At 42.9% G+C, this 21,690-nt stretch overlaps 1 protein-coding gene across 1 annotated transcript in view; it reads right to left on the reverse strand.

Annotated features, from left to right (window-relative positions):
• The window catches only part of LOC101947805 (macrophage mannose receptor 1), an 83,517-nt gene that overhangs the window by 61,267 nt on the left and 560 nt on the right, over nucleotides 1–21,690 (reverse strand). Inside the window, exons 2-6 of the mRNA XM_005308129.4 lie at nucleotides 15,905–16,306; nucleotides 14,258–14,431; nucleotides 9,000–9,164; nucleotides 6,983–7,096; nucleotides 4,802–4,948 (exon numbers count right to left, since the gene is read on the reverse strand). Of these exons, the coding sequence (XP_005308186.2) occupies nucleotides 4,802–4,948; nucleotides 6,983–7,096; nucleotides 9,000–9,164; nucleotides 14,258–14,431; nucleotides 15,905–16,306 (1,002 nt within the window). The remainder of the gene's footprint in view (nucleotides 1–4,801; nucleotides 4,949–6,982; nucleotides 7,097–8,999; nucleotides 9,165–14,257; nucleotides 14,432–15,904; nucleotides 16,307–21,690) is intronic.

Raw genomic sequence — 21,690 nt, forward strand, 5'->3', positions numbered from 1 at the left:
CAGCACAACTGCTCAATGTAGCATGCTCCTTTGGCATATGCCATTAAAAATTTGTCAGGACATGTCTGTAGGAGTAAGGGTCTGGCTTTGAAAAATCTAGCCCTGTATGCATGTCCAACACAATTTTTGCATTCTTCTGTGAACTGTTCGTGTGCTGGTGCTAATGGCTGCCACCACGTGAGTCTTGGAACTAAAGACAACCACAGACCTCATTAAAGCCAATGGGTGTGCCAAGCAGTCGTTCAGGCTGTGTAGATGGTGCAATCAAGGCCCTTTATACAGTACAGCTGGGGGACATGAGGTCACCATTCAAGACACTAAACTGCAAGGCAGGCCACAGCTAAGCCATAAGGACTGAGAGGTTTCTTTGGCAGCAACGTAAGGGCTAGGATATTGGTTGCAGGTTGTGTGTTGGAGGCAGAAAGACAGAAGAAGCAGTTATGAGTGCAAACCTGAGAAGAAGTAGAAGAGCAGCTTCTTGGGCACAGAATTTGCTGCAGTAGCAGACTAAGGGATTTCTGATCTAGGAAACTGCCTGCTGCTGTTTGTTTCTATTCTGTTCAGGGAAACTTTGTGTACATTCTTTGTAAATAAAGAAGATTATACCAAGAATGCACCTGAATCATATAATCTATTTCTCATCCTAACTGAAACAACTCTGAGTTCCTGAACTTCAGCTACCTGCTCACGCCAAAAGGGGCAACAATATCTAAGACAATCAAATTTTGGACAAGCAAATCCAGGCACTATGTAGAAGTCCTCATCCCATATGACACACGCTACATTTAGACTATGAGAGATGAAAAAGCAAGAGTAGAGAGAACAAAACATAACTGCTTAAGATCTTGTCATGCAGGTTAACACAGGTGAGAGATGACAAATAATAAGACAGTTATGAAGATGGAATTAATAGTCTCCTGGTGATCCACATATCAGTGTCAAGATGCAAACTCTCATCTCAAATGCTTTGAAGCCCTCAGACTTTGCCATGCCAATTTTTTTTTTATTAGATTGCTGTGGTCCTCTAATGGAAAAATAGATTTTTGCAGCATTAGACCAACATATTCCTTGAGTTCATGAAAATCCTCTTCCTTTACAAAAGTAAAGGACAACACAGGTACTACAAATAGTTTGGGCAGTTTGCAGTACCATCATTTGGATTGCATTTAGTTATAGACTGTCATGTAATGAACACACTGCTCTCCCATAACTCATATACACAGCCTGGCTAGATGCAACCCATAATCTCTAGGGTTGACTTAATGTCAAACATGTGCTTAAGTGCACTGTTGTATTGGGACCTAGGCCACTTTTTTCCTTCCTTCTTGGGGACCAGGTCCTCGAAGGCACCAAGTGCCACCACCTACCCTTTACATCAAAGGGAGTTGAGGATACACAGCACTTTGCAAGATCACATCCTGCTTCCTTCCATGACTCTTACTCCCAATGGACATTTAGTAAATTGCTTTACTGTGTGCATCTCTGCCAACACCATATTGCTACTGTCATCGCATTTACTTACTCTCTCCCCCAGCCCCACGCATCACCCCTGCGCACCTCCCCCGGCCCCACCTGCCACCCCCACACACCTCCCCTGGAGCGTCCCCCAGCCCTGCCTGCCGCCCCCATGCGCCTGCGCCCAGTGTCCAGTGTCCCTACCTACCCTGGGCTGTGGGCGGCTTCCCCCTGCAGCTCCACACTGTGCTCCCTTGCCAGCTGCTACTGGCTACCAGGGAGCGGGGCCAGGGGCAGGCTGAGACGGCTGCTGCACCTGCAGAGGGCGCATGGCAGCCCCCCTCCTCCCCCCCGCAGGTGACTCCAAGTCGACTCCGGGGGTGGGGGGGCTTATCCTGGCTGGACCTCCTGAACAACAGTCGGGGGGGGGGGGGGCTTGGGTCAGTGTTGTGCGAGAGGGGCCGTGGAGGGGTCCTCCCCTCCCCCAGAGCGGGGAGAGGGCTTGGGGGAGTCGTCCTCTCTGGCCCCCAGCCCCGGGGGTAGCCTGCCTGCTGCACCCCAAACTCCTCATCCCCAGCCCAGCCCCACGTTCCACAACCCCTCCTGCACCCCAACCCCGTCCCAGACCAAAGCCCGCACCCAGCACCCAAATTCCCTCCCAGAGCCCACACCTCTCCTGCACCCAAACTCTCCCAGAGCCTGCACCCCAAACCCCCTCCTACACCCCAACTCCCTGTCCCAGCCCAGAGCCTGCACCCAGCACCCAAACTACACCCCAGAGCCCGCACACCAAACCCCCTACCAGAGCCTGCACCCCAAACCCCTTCCCAAACCCAAACTCCCTCCCAGAGCCTTAGGCAGGTGTGGGGGGCGGGTGGGACCTGGACCCGTTCTGGGCACTACCAAAAATTCTACAAACCTACCACCCTGTGTATGCAGGCATATTGTTTTGTATATGTAGATTGCAGCACTGGAAGCCATTAGAGGTTTGGAAATTCAGGCAGACCATTTTGGTCAAAGAGTAGTAAAGATATAGTAGGGTTACCATATTTAAAAAATAAAAAAAGAGGACACTCCACGGGCCCTGGCCCCGCCCCTTTCCCACCCCGGCCCCGCCCCAACTCCACCCCTACTCCGCCCATTCCCCCAAAGTCCCCGCCCTAACTCCCCCTCCTCCCTCCCAGCCACGCGAAAAGGGCTGCCCAAGCGCTACCGGCTTCACGGTTTGCCGGGCAGCCGCCAGACCCTGCGCCCCCGGCTGGCGCTTCCCCAGCACAGCTGGAGCCCGGGAGGGGAAGAGCCCAGCCGGGGGTGCAGGGTCTGGAGGCTGCCCGGCAAACCCGTGAAGCCGGTAGCGCTCGGGCTTTGGGCAGCCCCTATGCCTCCGGACCCTGCGCCCCCGGCCGGGCACTTTCCCTCCCGGGCTCCAGCTGCTCTGCTCCTCCCCTGACTCTTTGGCTCTGTTTAAGAGCCAAGCTGCCCGAGCCAGCGCTACCGGCTTCGGGCAGCCCCCTTGCCTCCAGACCCTGCGCCGCCAGAGCAGAGCAGCTGGAGCCCGGGAAGGGAAGTGCCCGGCCGGCGGCTCGGGGTCCGGAGGCACGGGGGGCTGCCCGAAGCCGGTAGCGCTGGCTCGGGCAGCTTGGCTCTTAAACAGAGCCGAAGTCTGAGTCAGGGGAGGAGCAGAGGAGCCGCGGGAGAGGAAGTGCCCGTCCGGTATTTTTCCCGGACATGTTCGGCTTTTTGGCAATTCCCCCTGGACGGGGGTTTGATTGCCGAAAAGCCGGACATGTCCGGGAAAAAACGGACGTATGGTAACCCTACGTGACTGGTGCCCGGGGCGCAGCTCCAGCCCCAGGGGGACGCAAATCCGGACAGTGCCGGGTCCCCGCAACGCGCTGGCGTCCACAACCCCCACGGGGGCGCCCCCCAGCCCTGCGATGGCTGCCGAGCGGTGCCCAGAGACACCCCCCACCCAAAGGACAGGGGCCCGCGCCCCCCTCTCCCCCGACGGCTTGCTGCCTCACGGGGCAGGTTGGTCGCGTCGCAGGGGCCGCTGGGAGTTGTAGTTCTTGGCCGCTCCCCTCTCCCGGCTCTCCCTGGAGCGTGAGGCCCGGCCGGACTACAGCCCCCAGCATGCCCTGGGCAGGAGCCGAGTGTCGCACCGAGATGATGTCACAGCGGGCGACCAACACACACAGATTCGGAGATCCCAGCCTCCCTATTTCCCCGGACATGTCCGGCTTTTTGGCAATTCCCCCCGGACGGGGATTTGGGGACCAAAAAGCCGGACATGTCCGGGGAAATCCGGACGTATGGTAACCCTAAGAAATAGACTAGGTTACCAGTAAAAGTCACTGAAAACAAAACCATATGGATGTAAGGAGACATCTGGGCATTTTTCTGGAAAGAGAGCGGAATGCTGGGGGGGACAGAAACAGTGACAAAGTATGGAGAAGGCACAAAGAGAGATTTTAAGGGAATAGCTTTCAAGCTAAGTGGTATTTTCCTGCCCAGTACTACTTTGTGTTTTCACTACATACATTCAACTGGTCCTAGATCTATATGCATGTTTCTTCCTAAGAAACAAAATAGTTCTTAAAATACTCTAAAAAATTCCATTGCCACCTGATACCAAAATGCCTTGGCAAGTTAGGCTGGTCTACACTGGGAACCTACATAGACATAGCCACGTCTCAAAGGGGTTTGAAAAAATCCATACCCCTGAGAGACATAGCTAAGCTGACCTAAGCCCCCGTGTACAGCTTCAACCTAGCTACCGCCTCTTGCGGAGATGGATTAACTACAGTGATGGTAGAACCCCTCCCATTGGCATAGATAGGGTCTTTGCTGAAGCACTACAGAGGTGCAGCTGCAGCTGTGTTGCTGTAGTATTTTAAGTGTATTTAGTTTTATATTACAAGGTATCAAATGTGTTAACAAATAGCAACAGATTCTCTTCAGCAAATGAAAATTTGATGTTTTAGACGATTCCATTGCTCAAAACAAAGACTTTAACCTGTTTCATGTACGGACAATGACATCTCTGGGGCACATCATTCCCCCAAGAACTGTGCACAGAGGGGCCCTTCTGTTTGCTCATGGAAAGGGGAACTCAGCCACTTTCTGCTAGTCCAGGGATTTAGGCCAAGGGAGAAGGCAGATTGTGTGGGGAGTGGGTGGGACAGGACTGCCATGGGGGGGGGGGGTGCAGTGGAATCCCCCTCATTCTGAGGTGGGATCTGCAGAGTCCTGAGGCCACTCTTACTCTTTCCTCATCTTTTCAGACTCTAATTACATAGCATTTAAAATAATTGCCATTATTGATTTATTTTATCAACCAACCTACCTGAAGGAATAATGAAAGACTCTAAAGTGGCATTTCCTCTTTTACAAATGTAGCCAAGTTTCTGATCACATTCCCGGTTTTCCCATTTAGCACCTTTTCCAGGATTCAAGGCTGCACAGATTTTCCCAGGCTCTGGGGAGGGACTTCCTTTGATGAGAAATAGATACAAAACCAGAGAACTTTCATATAAGCACATCACTATCTAAAGCAAACATTTGTGTGGCCCTTACTCTGTAATTCTTCGTCATTTAATTCCAATACTGTTTTACCAATTTTAATCAGCAGAGGTCCGATTTAAAAAATGCAGCATCATTTCCCCATCATTCCAGCAACTTTTTCTCGTCTGCTTTGATCAGCAATGAAATAATTAACAATGCAGACATTTAGATAATCAATAGAATTCAGAGTAAACAGTTGATTGAGATGAATGGGGCTGTTCACACTTCTCAGAGCTATTCTTTCAGGGTGTCTGCACACTCCAATTTTTAACCAGTTTAGATTTTGAAGATTTTCTTCACAACTGCAAGGGCTAGGCTCTTGGTTTTTTCCTTTTCAAAAGAAGAATGCACAGACTCTGGAGCACAAGAGGCAGTCTACCAGGCCCAGGAAAAGGACCACTTCAATGAGATGCAGTGGACTGGCCAAGTCCAGGGTTTGACTATCACTTTAAAGACTTGGTAGGTAATTAATTAGCTGACTGCAAAAACTGATGACAATCTGAAAAGTTGCTTGCCAACTTGTCCAAACAAATGACAATAACAGGATATTTGTGCTAGAAACTGACAAGGAACTTCCAGGAAGGAGGGTGGGGGAAAACCTATGGGAGAAAAGTAGTAAACTACTGTATAATTAAATCACTACAGTAAATTAAAAGAGTTTTCCTGAATCCGCTTTAATATTATTACACTAATCCTGTTTTTCTCTTCAGCCTTTGAACACAAAAGGTATATGATCTATACAAGTATATATGAATATAGTTCATATATCACAGCAAAGCAATACTTTTTAATGTGTAAGAATGCTCAACTGAAATTGTTTTATGTTATTGCTGCTATTTTATTATTACAATAATTACTTTATTAGTAATATTTTCATTGATATGATGCACATTCCTCTCGGATGTGGGTGTCATTATCAAAAATAAAAAGTAAAATAAAAACCAGCAAGTTGATTTAATAAATGAGAACGTTCAACTGAAACTGGTTCTTAGCTTGCACACTCCTGTGAATGGCACAGGCTAGCTCTACATGTTGGCATCTGACCACTTAAGTCTGAGTTTTTTTCATTATGTAATTTTATTTTATTTATTTATTTATGACCAGGCTGCTACTGATCCTACAAACACATACAGTGGATGTAAGTCTTAAAACCATCAGCTGTCCCCTTCGTTGGTACAACTCCATCTCAAGCAATGAAAGCTTTCCACCAGCCTATGTGGGGCTGGTATGTAGAGTCTGTCTGTGGTGCACTCAGTATATTGCACCCGGTGTAGCCCCTGTACTGAATATAACTAGCAGGGAGGTTCTTGCACTGACTGTCTGTATGAAGGGTGATTTTCACTCTTTGGTAATATTTATTCCATTCTCCACTATTGTACATAACTGACCTCTTGCATAACAAATGCTATAGAATTTCACCCAGTGAACTTAATATTTTTATGCTGCTTAAAATAAAGTGCTTCATGTCCTATTGATTTTTGTATTTAATTGCCCTGAAACATATTAATGCTTAAAAAAGAAAGTCCTGTTTTCATGCAAATGTCCCAAATATTTTAAAAAGGACAAATGTACAAGTAATATTGTCTGTAACAAGAACACAGTTCAAAGTTTTCTATGAAGCACCAGCAGTTCTCTAATTATATCTAAGGTGAGAAATAGGATATGACATATGGGAAATTTAGATGCCATGTGAACAAAACGTAAATACCATGAAGCTTTCAAACATTTTTCTGGGTTTAGAAGGTCTGATTTCTATTTTTTATTTTTGAATTAAGTGCAGAATTCTGTTCTTGATAAACACGAAATGAATTCTGTTGTATGTCCACATTCAGCTCCTTTTAACACAAGTTAAACAAGTTCCATGCACATCGGAGGAGTAGAACACTGGAGCTGAAATCCATTACATTGAGCTAAGAGCAAAATTTTGCCTCTGAAATGGATTACCAAACCAATTTATACTTACCTGGAACCCAGTTTAAGTATCTGAAAGGACTACCACCACTCCATTGCCATCCACTGTTGAAATTCAAACTGTTAAGACCAAACCAGAGTGAAGAACTCAGTGTCCTAGTTAATCCTAGAGAACCAAGAGAAAGACAGAAAAGGTCACCATTGGGGTGCAAAGTGACGGCAGATGCTATTCCAGTCTACGGAGTAGTGGCTGCAGAAGGGTTCTGTTGCAGCTTCAAGCCAGCCTGTCACTTGAGGACTTGAATACCATCCACTCTCATTCATCGTTTAGAACCCAGCACAAAGCAGGACTACTCAGAATTTGTACGGATCAAGTGAGTCTGATTTCAAATTATTGGGAAGTATGGGAAGTTTAAGCAGTGGAGGCACTTACAGTTCATTCTAGCATTAAAAGGTATTACTGGTTCCAGTATTCCCAATTTTAAGTACAGAGAATTTTGCTACAATGAGTAATGCATCTAAAACTGAATGAGCTTTTTAAGTGTGCCTACTATAAACACATGCACACAAAGATAAGACTAACCACTTTACTTTTGACACTATAAAATGCAAAATGTATGTTAATACTCCATTAGGGTTGCATGGTTTAAATCACAATAAGTCAGAAATGTGAAAGTTAATATTCTGCCAGCAAATATTAACTCATCCACTTGCACAACCTGCATCATTTTTGGTATTTCATGGCAATCAGTAATAAATTACTGTACATATTTAAAGAGCTTAAAATGTACAAGATATTGTAGCATGCAAAAATACTATTCATATTTTATTAAGAGACATTAAAAATAATCCCTGTGTCTTTTTCTTCTAGTTAGACTTGCAACTTCTGCTGTTTCACCTGCTTTCAGGTCTGCAACCATTTTCCTGGTACTGATCAAGTCAATATCACCATAATCAATTTCCAGATTATGATCACAATCCTGGAAACAGTTATACACATAAGTAACTTCTTGTACGGGTTGTCCCATTGAAGTCAATAGGACTACTCACATATGTAAGCATTAGCAAGTTTAGAGCTTATTATTCTATAGTTTACCTCTTACTTCTCTTTAAGGCTTTGGAAGGTTACTTGACTGACTACTGAATGTCAAATTTTAACATAGGGCTTCATTGATCTCAGAAAAAACATTGCACTGATATGGGTCACTTATTTCTGCTTTGCTAATAGTATAGGATCATGGTGATAGAATATCTAGAACAAAACGTTTGTGTGATAGAATATCTAGAACAACATGCCTTTGATGCTGTCAATCATGCAATTTAAATATGTGCTAGATCAGCAGTTCTCAAACTGTGGGTCAGGACCCCAAAGCGGGTCGCGACACTGTTCTAATGGGGCTGGTGTTAGACTTGCTGAGGCCTGGGGCTGAAGCCAATGCCTGAGCCCCACAGCCTTGGGCTTCGGCTTTGGCCCCCTGACCCAGGGCAGCAGGGCATGGGTGGGCTAAGCTTTTGTTCCCTCCTCCTCCTGAGATTGAGTAGTCATTTTTGTTGTCAGAAGAGGGTTGCAGAGCAATTAAGTTTGAGAACCCCTGTGCTAGATGATACGATGCAAGACTGTTCATATTCTGTAATCTAAAAGAAACAGTGCTTGAATGTACCAGTATGGTCCTGCAATCTGAAGAGGTTCAACAAGTCAAGAACTTAATGTGTCAGGAAACCCTGGAGGTCCTACCTATGCCATGATTTCTGTGTTCGACAGGATTTTTAACTCGAAAATAAAAGTTTAAGGGAAAATATGCTACAAATATTATTAGATACAGTTATTAGAAAACATAATCCTTTTCTAAGCTTAAAAAATGGAAGACACTTACAGCACAGGCAAGGTTGTCATCTGACTATTGTAACATGCTCAAAATATTTTCTTACTTACCTCACAGTATTATGAGGATGAATTAACACGCATAAAGTACTTTGAAGATATAAGGTGCTATACAAGTGTTATAGTTACAATGTACAGAATAAAAAAAACTGCTGCATTTGCAGTAGTAATCATTTGATTACTCTACCTGCCAGGTACGTTTGCTCATGCAACTCTGTGATACTTAATAATTCCGCATTCTGTTGCTGACAGCTTTTCCTTGCCTGGTGCCACATTAGGGCTGATTGGGAGTTTATCTGGTAGTGGACTCCTGTCAATGAATCTGTATACCACAGAGTGTCAATCCCTGTAACTGTAGAGATAAGTAAGATATGTTATTGTTGGTTTCTATGAGTGACCCAAATGAAACATAGAATAAATTATGGAGACTAAGTGTACAAACACCACTGTTGTAGTACAGAGGCAGATCTAAAATGATCTGAGGATCACAGGTGTATTAATATATATACACACCTCTACCCTGATATAACGCGACCCAATATAACACGAATTCGGATATATCGCAGTAAAGCAGTGCTCTGGGGGGGCAGGGCTGCGCACTCCGGTGGATCAAAACAAGTTTGATATAATGCGGTTTCACCTATAACGCAGTAAGATTTTTTGGCTCCCGAGGACATAGCTAAGCCAGGACAGTAGAGTTGACTGAACTACTCATTACATATAATAGGCTAGACTCTCAGCCAATTACTCAGGCAGTATAAAGCCCCTGCCTAGGCTTGAACATGACCAGCTAAAACCACGCTAAAGGAGTTCGCCTGCATCTACAGGAGGGAAAAGGTTGAGTTTAGGTTGGGCTTAACCAGCAGGGGTTAGCTAAGTGAGCGTCAACTCGACCACTTTTCCAAGTCAAGACAAAGCCTCTGGATGACGGGACAGAGCAGAGCCTAATAGCCTACATCACCTAACTTCTTCTAATTTTCTCACACTGAATCTTCTTTTCAGTAATAAAATATGAGCCTTACACTGTGCTAAAATTCTTGCCTCAAAGAGTTGAAACTTGTATATTTGCTGATCATGAGAAAAGAGAAAGTGTCCAAAGAGCTGAAATTCCTGCAGCATAAATCAGAGGCTCTCTGTTTGCAAGCTGTGAAACAGTTGAGAGAAAGGGTTCTTTTCCTTTTCCTATTCTCAGAAAAGCTCAGAAAACTTTAGTGTGTGAGTCAGAGAAAAGCATTACAATAAACAATACTTAAGACAAAGGAGATATATGTTAAGTGTCAGTAGGTCAGTAACCAGTTCCACGTTTTCCCTGTATTGGAGCTGATAGCCTACAGATAACATAAAATGCTTCATTTCAAATTAGCCTGACACACTAGAAACAAAAATATATGTTGCAATATACATTTTCCTGGAAAATGACAAATTTTAATATCAGTAGCTAAAAACAAGACCATGTCCAAGATGTTTTATGAATACAGGAAGGAATAATCTCTTTGGTATAATATGTTCTGTTTAAAAAAGCACCCTGAACTGGAGCACAGAGAGTACTGACTTGAGGGAACATGGAGATAACTGATGTTACTATTTATTTTTTTCCAAAAAATATGTTTGACCCGATAAGAAGCATTTAAAATTTTTTTTAGATGCATTAATATGCTCTGGCCTGTTGGCAGCTACTTTTCTACAAGACAATTACCACAGTGTCAAGATAAATCCTTTATTATGAACAGAAAGTATGTATAGAAATCAGGTCACAAACTTTCTACTGCCCTGTGTAGCTACTTTCTTTGTTTCTGCTCCCAACAGGAACTGTGTCGTGGGAAACCAAAGACTGCATTTAGAGAGTCCAGGAAGCGTGTCCTCTCTACTTTTCCTGGAGGACTTATCAATAGCACGAACTGTCACCACAAGATTGCAAGTTCAACTCCAGCCCATAGCAGTAATAGCAGTAAAAATTTTACCATCTACCAGCTGCTCAGTGGTCTATAGAAAGGAAGCCAGTGGTCTCAGTACACTTCCAAGTATATAGGTGCTACCACTCTCAAAACAACCACTAAAACTGACACTTTTGTTAGCATGCTTACTAGAGACACACCATGGGCAGCATCATTACAAGAGGAAATCGAGAGACAATTCTGCTACATGGCCAATAAATTTAGCTTATATCTATATCTCTCCCATATTCAGGAAGGAACCCAGCTATTTTTATATATGGGATTCACATATGTGGCTAAACACAATGCTGTCTCAAGTAGAAAAGAAAACAAGAAAAGGTCTGAAGTGTCCTAAAATCTTCCTTCTGCTTATCTCCTAGCTCTCTTCCCTTGAAGTGCTCTTCCCTTTCCTCTCACTGAGAGGATCCAAGACCCAGATAAATTTATCAGGTCCCTCTGACTGTTTATAAATGTTAGGTCATCCACATGAACTAAAAGAAACAATATTATATGACTTGAGTGACCAGTTATACAGCATGAGTTTCAAATCACAAATACACTTGCAATGAACTGTTCATGAGCAATCCATAGGCTAAACATTTGTTTGCAGTAAACAGCTGAACAATTGCCAACAGTGAAAAAATCTGTAATAGTGGTAGGTATTTCACCGACAGACAATTTGTGAGTGGATCCAGAGATATCTAAATTCACAAAATTAATTGCTTATTGTTAATTGTTCAGCCAGCTCCACTCATGACCTTACACCATATAACAAGACTCCTTCCCAAACCCCATTGCATGAGGTGCTCTCTGGCTCTGCCACATAATGTCTTATCTAACCTCGATTTTAAGTTCCTTGTGGCAGGGATTGTGTCTTATTTAGCTGTAAAACCTCTCTCTCTCTCACACACACACACACACACACACACACACACACACACACACACACACACACACACACACACACACAGAAAGAACAGTCTGAAATAGCAACAAGCTTGCCCTGTTCCCGCCTGTTCTGTGAACAGAGTTGTCTCCATTGCTGTCAAGCCAGCATCTTTTTTATGAGCACTAAATTTACATGAAAAAGTGTAATAGTTTAGTTGTTTGCACTGAATACATTCAATTTATAGAGCTGCTCAGGGCAGTTTAATACAGAGTAATAGCCCTTTCTTATTTGAGTACATTGTTCCATAATTCAAAAGCTCTGTTGTGGTACTATTATTCTTTAGCTTTTAGATATAATTAAACCTGCCATGAACATCACCTTTTTTGATACCCAACATCATCAATTTACAGTCCACTATTGCTTTGGGGCATTTTAGAAAAAATCTGTCAAGACTATTTTCTGCCAAAGCCTATTTTGGATGAAAAAAAATCAAATCAAATTGTTTTGTTACAAAGGAGTTAATACAGCTCAAAGAAATTGTTAGGCAAGAGCATCCCTACCCATAGGATTGAAATAGGCTCAAACATAAACCCTAGAACCAAACACTATGCAATAACATAGTGAGTTCAAAACTCGATCTGAATATGAATTCTGCAGCTCAGGCCTGTCTTTATTTAAAACATACCACACAAATAAACATCATATTTAATTGCTAGTACTGAAGAACCAGGAAGGAAACATGAAGGCAATCAACATAATGCAGTTCTTTGCAAAAACAATCATCTGAATGAATTTTCGTGAATTATGTCAAAGAACCAAATACAATTTTAACAATTTCAAGATGCTGCCTCATCCGTTTTATTTAGAGCACGCTAGACAGTTAACACATATTAAAGTGAGTCCTGCTCTGTGTGACATCTTTATTGGATTAAGGTTCACAATGTTATTGGTACTGAATTTAAGAGAGCTGCTACTGACATGGAAGAAAAAATAATTTCAAATATTATTTCTTCTGAAAGGCAATGTGAGGAAATTATGCAAGGCAGACAAGAGGAGGAACAGTGTGCTTTAAAGAATGAAGGCACGGTTACCTATAACTGCTGTGGTTTTCTCAGAGTCTTAGCTTTATTGTGGTAACACTGCCATGATGCTACAAATGAGACTGAGATGAGGCTTTCATTCTAACCCCCTAATTCCTAACCTGTCTGAAATAATAATTCTAGTTGTATTCTGTCATCAAGGCAGAATAAACAGCCCACAGTTTTCCCAGCACCACACAGAGGTGTTTCTCTTGGCTCTGGCTACGGTCAGCTAGCGCTCTACTGATAGGACACAAAAAGGAAAAAGGGCCCTCAGCTCTGGGCCAAAAGAAGGAAGAGCACCCTCACAGTGGAAAGAAGGCAGACCAGAGGAGCAAGAGCTCAGTAAATCTAGCTGATTTCATGAGTAGGAGTAGTTTGTACCCTACTGATCTTTCAGGGTCTCAAGTTTATAAAGGCCTTCTAAAGACTTTGGACCTTTTGGACAAGTCCTGTAGAAATTACCAAGTTTGAAATCAGGAGGGTTCGATAACAACTAAATAGGGATCTATGGAAATTCCTCCAGAATCCTATAAAGCATGATATCCCTCTAACGGGTTTTTGAATCATCCTATAGAAATCTATAGAAGATGTAATGTTCCTCACTTGGTTATCTCTCCAAATGATCCACTTCTGAAATCTAGCGTTGCAATTTGGAATTATATTTTTAAATCTATTTACTTATTTATTACCTGTTTTTATCATAATTAAAGATGAAAGGGCATTTTCTTTTAAACTCCTCTTTTCAGCGACTCTTTTGAAACAATTACCAATTAACATTTGAGATAATAAAAAATGAGACATTTTCTCAGCACAGAGATGATTTTTTTAAATGTTTGAAGAAACGTCAGCCTTTTTAAAAAAAAAAGTCAGTAATTCAATGTAAGTGTGTTGCTCTGATTAAATAAATACATTTTATCTTATGCTTTTTATTTTAAATAAAAAACTAAGGTTTTTACTTGCACTAAAGTAAGGACATTTAGAGTGAAGCTTCCTTATTTGAACTGTGATTATGCATTGCGATTGGCTTTTTCCTTGCAGGATCACAAAACATCGGGCAATCTGACATATTGTATTTGAGTAATAATACACTACAGTATAATACACTGAATAGAAGTTTTCTGCAAAACTCTGTGCATCATTTTAGGTTTAAATTGCATCTTTTTCTATAAAAGCAAGACAACACCCTAGCTTCTAGTTCTGCTGCACAAAATTATGCAGATACTCTTTTGCATGCTTGAGTACAGGATCTGTGTTTAATTGCCCTATTATATGAGCAAATCTGATAACTACAGGCTCAAATACATGCTTTCATAATGTTGCATGGGTGTAGTTGGAGGCAGTACTTTTTACAACTGGGTCCTAGCTACATATATGTAGTATTTAATAAGCTTCCCTAGAAAGGACATCAAGGCTGTGGAAAATGTGCAAGACTCAAATTTTGTATTGTACAGTCAAGGTATTAAAATGAGTGACATCTGCACGATTAGTTTGCTAAATAATATGCAGTATCAGAAAGTCTCAAAAAACATACAAAACTTACATTTGAGTGGACAAAATCCATATTTTTTGTCTGCATCGAAGTCTGCAGTTGTTCCACACCAGAGCCAGCCATCTGACCTACCATCATCTGTACACTCAGCATACCATTTTTTATTATACTTGAATGGGAATACGCAGGGTGCTCCATTGCCATTTCCTAGCAATGTAAACATAGCTAAGGAGATAGAATAATAAAAAAAAATATATGAAATATGGAATCCACGTCTGCCCAAGTTTGTGGTTACAGTATGGTAGACGGAACATCGTGCCACAGGATGTAATCTGTGCAAGCAATGAGTTGCCAATAATACCACATTCTATTTCCTTATTCTCAGACTTCCTGTCCCCTTTTCTATGATGAAATTCAGTTCAACAAGTTCTCAGTGTCAATAAAAACTAAAAATGTTCATTGAACAGAATTAACCAAGCATTCCTTGTACAGTATTAATAAGTATACAGTATTAATACGTATACAAAAAGTCAGTAGGGCTGAGGCATTACCACCAGTTAAGAATATCATTACTGTACTTCTGTAACGCAAAATACATGTTCTATGAACCAATTCAGTTATTGACTATAGTAGTTGGGGAGAATACGTGCATTGATGAACTGGAAGGGCCTATACATAACAATGACCCAAATTCTGTTAACCTTATATAAAATTCCCATTCATTTCTGAAGCAGTTTTGCCTGGAAAGGACTGCAGGATTGGGCTTACTAAACTAAATGAATACTACAGGGCTGGTGGGTGTGTGATTTGCACACAGTCCTGTGTTGGGGAAGGTACAGAGCAACATTATCTATGGGGGAGTACTGGGAGAGACTGTTTGTCAGGAAGTATAATCTGTCCCAGAGCATCCTGGTGTACACTTGAGATACCAGTGGTCAAGTGCATAGGGATGATGAGGGCATAACCTCAGCTCCTTCCTGCCTGCTTTCGAGCAACGTGCTCCCTTGGGCTTTAATTCTGCCCCTGGCCTAGGGAGTGCTACTGCAATCAGCCAGCGCTGGGGCAAACTGTGAAAGGGCAGCTTCTTACATGCCTCCTTCCTGTGATCAGATTCTGACCCATAATAATTCATGTGTTAAAAAAAAATCCTAAAGAAGCAGCCACAATTATTGTATATATTTATATCAACAAAAACATTGTACAATTAAATTCATTAAAATATCCAGTTAATTTACATATTCCACAAACATCAGGTCTGGGAACTGCCTCAAGTAATGAGCCAGTATTTTTCAGTGTCGGGAACTGAACGGATGAACAGTTACACATACTCCAAGATAAACACAGCATATTTCCCAAAGAGGGAATGTCAAATGTTGAGTTTGCATTCTCAGTGTTTCTGTACAGGGTCCTACACACGTACAAATAACAGTAGCATTATATACTGTATTTGTATAGTTATATTCTTATCTTGTGTAATTAGTGCTACTATTCGACAGAATTGCTTTTTTGGAAGGTCCGTTCACTAGTAGAGCCCAATTCTGTAATAAATGGACCCTTCTCAAAACTCCTGTTGATTTCATTGGGAGTTCTGCTCACTGAACAGTTACAAGACTAAGAAAATTAATAGGCATCAAAATGTTCTAATAGTTACACTAAGAAAATAGTTCAGAATGAAGAGATTAATTTTCAGAGCATTACCTTCATAGAACCGGGAGCATAAATCATCTGTGGATCCATAGATCTTCCACTTACTCCATACTCCTGATCCTTTGTAGAGCATAATATTCTTTTCCTGTTTGTTGCCATAGTTGAAAAATAAATCTTCACCTTGGATTGCAAAAAGGGTCTCATTTCTGCATTCCCATTTTTGGAGTTCACTTGCCTTATCACATGGATACAAAGTGATCGGAACCCAATCTTTCTTTGATGGTACTCCTAAGCATAACTTCAATGATACACTCATCAGCTGGTGATCAGAGACCCACCTGAATTTTTGAGACTCATTGTCCTGGTTGCAAGTCGCAGTTGTAACTGAACTAGAACTCTGAACTTCTACACAGCGCTTGTGGTCTTCATTGTATATTAAAAATAGTTTGGTATCTATAAAACAAAAAAAAGAATAATAATATTGCATGGAGATGATTTTAGGTAGACGTAAGGGTTTGTTGACTCAAGCAAGGGCCTTTTGATGCTTGACTGTGGGTTAAGTCCTACCTACTGTTCAGTTAAACTAGGAATGATTCTTTACTGCCCTGCACCTTAAGTAGTCATTTCCCCTATTCAACGTGTGCGCAAAATGCTACTAATTCTGATTTTACACATTTTGCATATTGTAAATGACAATACAAAAGATGCAAGGCAATGGAGAATCAGACCCCCTGAGACCTAAATCAGCAGTCAAACTGGAAGAGGGAAAAAATAAAAAAATAAAATAAGCTGAGATCACAGGAGTCATCACAGGAGTCATTAAAAGCCATGCACTATAGACTGCGCAGCTCTTCAAAATCTGATTGTGCACAATCTCTGGGCTCCCTGAGATTGTTCCCATTCAGTGGGGTTTGACAGTACTCATGGACTCCATGGCCCTGGCTTCCCCTTGGGTGGGGGAGGTCTGATGCCCTGACAATCTACGCTAGAGTCCCTGGGCTTCCTTCTTTAATGGGAGTGGGAGGAGTGTTTGTACCAGCCAAATATCAGCCACTCATGGTGCCCAAATGACAGATCACTCCAGTAAATTGTGCAGATCTGTGATTCCCCGCCACACACCCTCCTTTCCCACATGCTTTCCCACAGAATGAAATAGCTAACAGTGTTGACGTTTTAACTATCACCACAAGATACCGTCATTAACACCTCCCTGAGCTATTGTTCCTGAATTTATTACAATTTTTTTTTTCAAATGGGTGGAAATTGGTGACAAAACATTAACTTCACAGTTTTCTTCATAATATCACGCTCTTCTCCTGTTTTTTTTTTTTTAAATGTTCAAAAAAATCCCTTACGTTCTGAAACATAGTCAGATGCAGTTTTTCATTTCCAACCCATTTTAGCTCAAAAAGTAGTTAAAGGACTTTTATTTGCTTTGAAGGCTCATAACTATCCAAGCTAGCTATAAAGCCAGTCAGGGTCGGCTTTCGGCCGATTCCCCCGAATCGGGCCCCATGCCTAAGAGGGCCCCGCGCCCGCACCTAGAAGATCACCTAAACTTAGGCGCCTTTTTAATTTTCACTCACTCCGGGTCTTTGGCAGCATTTCGGTGGTGAAACCCCTGGCCCCACTCCCCTAGCCAGAGCGCCGGGCCCTGCTCCCCCGGCCAGAGCGCCGGGCAGATCTCGGCGAAACCCCCGGCCCTGCTCCCCTGGCCAGAGCACCAGGAAAAGCGCGGAGAACCCCCTGGCCCCAATCCCGTGGCTGGAGCGCCGGGAGAAGCGTGGCGAAACCCTGGCCCCAATTCCCCCAGGGGAGCAGGGCCAGGGGTTTCACCGTGCTCCTCCCGGTGCTCTGGCTGGGGGAGCGGGGACGGGGGTTTCACCGCACTCCGCCTGCCGCTCCGTGGATTGGGGCCAGGGGGTTCGCTGCGCTCCGCCCGCTGATCCGGCCGGGGGATCGGGGCCGGGGGTTACGCTGCGCTCCGCCCGGGGCTCCGGTCGGGGGATCAGGGCCATGTCCTTCAGTGCCGCCAAAGACCTGGAGCAAGTGAAGGACCTGCCGCCGAAGTGCCGCCAAAGACCCGGAGCGCCACCGGGTGAGTCATCCCTGTTGGGGCCCCATCAAAACTATTCGAATCGGGCCCTGCACTTCCTAAAGCCGGCCCTGAAGCCAGTAATGTGTACATGGTGGGCATGAGATTGACAGCAGCAGCATTCGACTTGTTTTGTACTTCTGACCTGCTCTGGAAGGAGAGATGGCAGCTTGGTAACCTAGGCCATTCAGGTTACTCTTCCAGAGTGGGATTGGAGGTGGAAGAAGAGGAGGAAACAGCATGAGGAGATGGCACCCTTGCCTCCTGCACCTCTTCCACTTCTGGGCTGGCTCCCTGCTCCAGAAGGAGAGATGGCAGTTACCAGATAGGGAGCTGGGTCAGCATTTCCAAAATTCGGGTGAAGATTGTTTGGTTACTTTAACCAAGGAAACAAATAAAGGCTTTTGTAAAACCTGGGAAATTTTCAGTAGAAATCAGTAAAAATGGAAAACAAAGGGCCTTATGCATAGGTTCACACTCAGTTTGCATTTTCAAGGTTTCCTCCACAACAACAGCAGTTAAAGATTTCCTTCTCCTTCCCTCCCTCATTACATCTTTACATTACATCTAAATCTATCATGGAGACCCATAGACTATATCCAGCTAGGCAGATCTGGCCCACAGCTCAAGAGTTTGTCACCCTTGATCCATTGAACATGAATTTTAAAATGGTATTGTCCTGTTTAACAGTTCAGTCTGATGGTTAGTGATGTAACTCAAAGCTGGTACAGTACTTAAAATTCCCTTTCAGATATGCAGAAAGAAAGAGACACATTAATTTTTATGACTTGAGGCATTCAGGGTAATTGGTAATTGTTGAATAAAATAATTGTAAAGAAAATTAATTAGACAAGTTGCAAATACTTTGGGGGGTACCAGGTTAGCTCCGAAATATATTGTATTATATTTTTTGTTGAGACTCCAAGGTGTAAGTGATTATACTCTTTTGAGGAAGGATAACCCGAAGATGAATAACCTGCTGTTTCAATGAAAACGCTGACCTGGACTTATCTCATCCATTCTTTGGTTTCCTTCTCTTGTCCTCTGGCTTCCAACTTGTTAGGAAGCCGCATAAAACTGATGAGCACTGGAGACAAACTGCTGCCTTTTGCCAATTAGTTATACTTCCAGACAATACAAGGAAATGTATAAGTATCATCACTAATGATGAATCATTTTATTATGCTTTTGTATTAGCAGCTAACCCAGTGTTATTGTAAACTGGTATATGCAATGTTTACAATTGAAACACCCCTCTTCTTTTCCTGAATCCTTATTTGAAATCAATAGTCATTCCTCTGGAATGGTGGCTGAAGCATGAAGGGACATATGAATCTTTAGTGCATCTGGCATGTAAATGTCTTGCGGCACCGGCTACAACAGTGCCATGTGAACGCCTGTTCTCACTTTCAGGTGACATTGTAAACAAGAAGCGGGCAGCATTATCTCCTGCAAATTGTAACCAAACTTGTTTGTCTGAGCGATTGGCTGAAGTAGGACTGAGTGGACATGCAGTCTCTAAAATTTTACATTGTTTTATTTTTCAATGCAGTTTTTTTTGTACATAATTCTACATTTGTAAGTTCAACTTTCATGATAAAGAGATTGCACTTTAGTACTTGCATTAGGGGAATTGAAAAATACAATTTTTTTTTACAGTGAAAATACTTGTAATAAAAAGTAAATATAAAATGAGCATTATATACTTTGTATTCTGTGTATTCTGTAACTGAAATCAATATATTTGAAAATGTAGAAAACATCCAAAATATATAAATAAATGATATTCTATTATTGTTTAAAAAAATTAATCAATTAATCTGTTAATCGCTTGACAGCCCTACTATTTAAATAAGGCTGTACTATAGTAGTTCTCAGACTGGACAGGCCCAAGCAGCCAATGGGTCAGTGAAGACTTTGTAGGGGAGTTAAGGGAGTGGATGCAACCTGCCTCGATTTTCAGTGTTAAAGATTGTAGTAGGAAAAGAGCCTAAGACATAAGCCCTTGTATCAGAGACCTGGTATGAGGCGTGACCTGCTCACAGAATCTGGCAAGAACAGGGCTGATATTGCAAAAATACACATTCCTAAGAAGGGCTAGTCACAGAGTACTCACGCAAACACATCCCGATATCAAGGATGGTACAAAAACATTCACCAAGGATAACAGGAACACACAAGGTCAGAATGACAGTATGCAGTAAAGATGTTTTGATTGAACCAACATGTACGAGGTGATGGGTGATAACTAGCCATGTCAGGGGGCAGTAACTATGTCAGAGGGGCAGGACTACCTTGTTTGTGTCGGGGTATAAAGATGCATCTCAGAGGAAGTATCTTTGTCTGGCCTAAAGAGGAATGGAAAGTCCTGCCATTCACTGAGCTGGTCCATTGTTACTGGCTTACATGTATTAGTGGCCAGGTAGAGTCTGCAGGATACTAGTACCATGTTTCATCGACAATAAACCTGGCTGGGTGCCTTCATCCCTTAATAGATCATGTGGTCATTGGGCAGTTTGCTCAAGGTCTGCTGTACCAGCTGTCCGCACAAGGCTGGGGTGGCACACAGAGGGAACACACATATGCAGCCAAACATATATCAACATCTAACCACAAATATATTAATTTACACAAAACTGTGATCATTCACAGAGTCGTGGGAGGCTTACACAAAATAGGGTTCCTCCACTTTTGAAAGTTGGAGGACCTCTGGTCCTCTGTTGTTACCTCTGAATCCCCTTTTTGTGTGTGTTTTGAGTTGTGCTGCTAATAAACCTGGTAGATATAGCCAGGTTTTAAAAATCAAAAACAGCACCAAACTCCCCCACCCCACCCCAAATCCACCTACTGAAAAATATCCAGCCAGCTAAGTCAGAGATCACCACATATCCCTACAGCACATTATTTAGGCATGAACCCCCTCTGTGGTGTGATTCAGGGGTAAGTCTGGATTCTACCACTGGACAAAGTAGGGTAAGCAACTGACCTTTCCGACCCAGTATAAATCATCAGTAATGCCACTGACTTCTGTAAAGTCACACCAGTATAAAACCAGTGCAACTGATATGAGAATTAGGCCCACAGTATTTAGTATCACACCCCACAGAGGTCACAGATCTAGTCAAAGAAGTGGCTCGCTAATGGAAATCTGAATTGTGCTTTGCTGGTGAGAGGCTCCAACAAGCACGTAGCTGCTTGATCTATCTGAAGCCATTCAAATTCTTAGCTTGACACAGACTGGAAAAGAAGGGACTCTGCTTCTGTATCACTGAGAGACTGGGATAGAAAGAACAACTCTAGAGGTAGGAAAATAAAGGAAATATTTTAGCCAATGCATAGAGTGTGAGAGAGGAGCTTCTTCAGTGAAGAACAGGTCAGAGAGCAGAGGAAATAGGTGTCTTGAAGTTGTGACTCTACCTGCTGGGCTAAAAGTTACAAGATGCTAGGCCCAAACCTCTCAGAAATCCAGAGGCATTTCCTCCTTGGTCCCTCAGTGCAGTGGAGACAAGAGTGCAGCTAGAGCACCATGAGAGGAAAGAGAAGGGGGGCAGAACAGGAGAAGCAGCTGAGGGAGTAGGTTGTAGAGACAGCAGGACATTTTGGGGGGGGATAATGGAGGCAGGCATAGAAGAGGGGTCTCCAGAACTCCAAAATAAGCTATTGTTTTATTGCTTTAGAAGCAGCAAAGCAGTGGCAGCAGAGTTGTGTACATGACTTGCAACTAATGGCTCCTCTGAATAGG

This window comes from Chrysemys picta, chromosome 2 (assembly GCF_011386835.1).
Source record: "Chrysemys picta bellii isolate R12L10 chromosome 2, ASM1138683v2, whole genome shotgun sequence".
NCBI lineage: Eukaryota > Metazoa > Chordata > Testudines > Emydidae > Chrysemys > Chrysemys picta.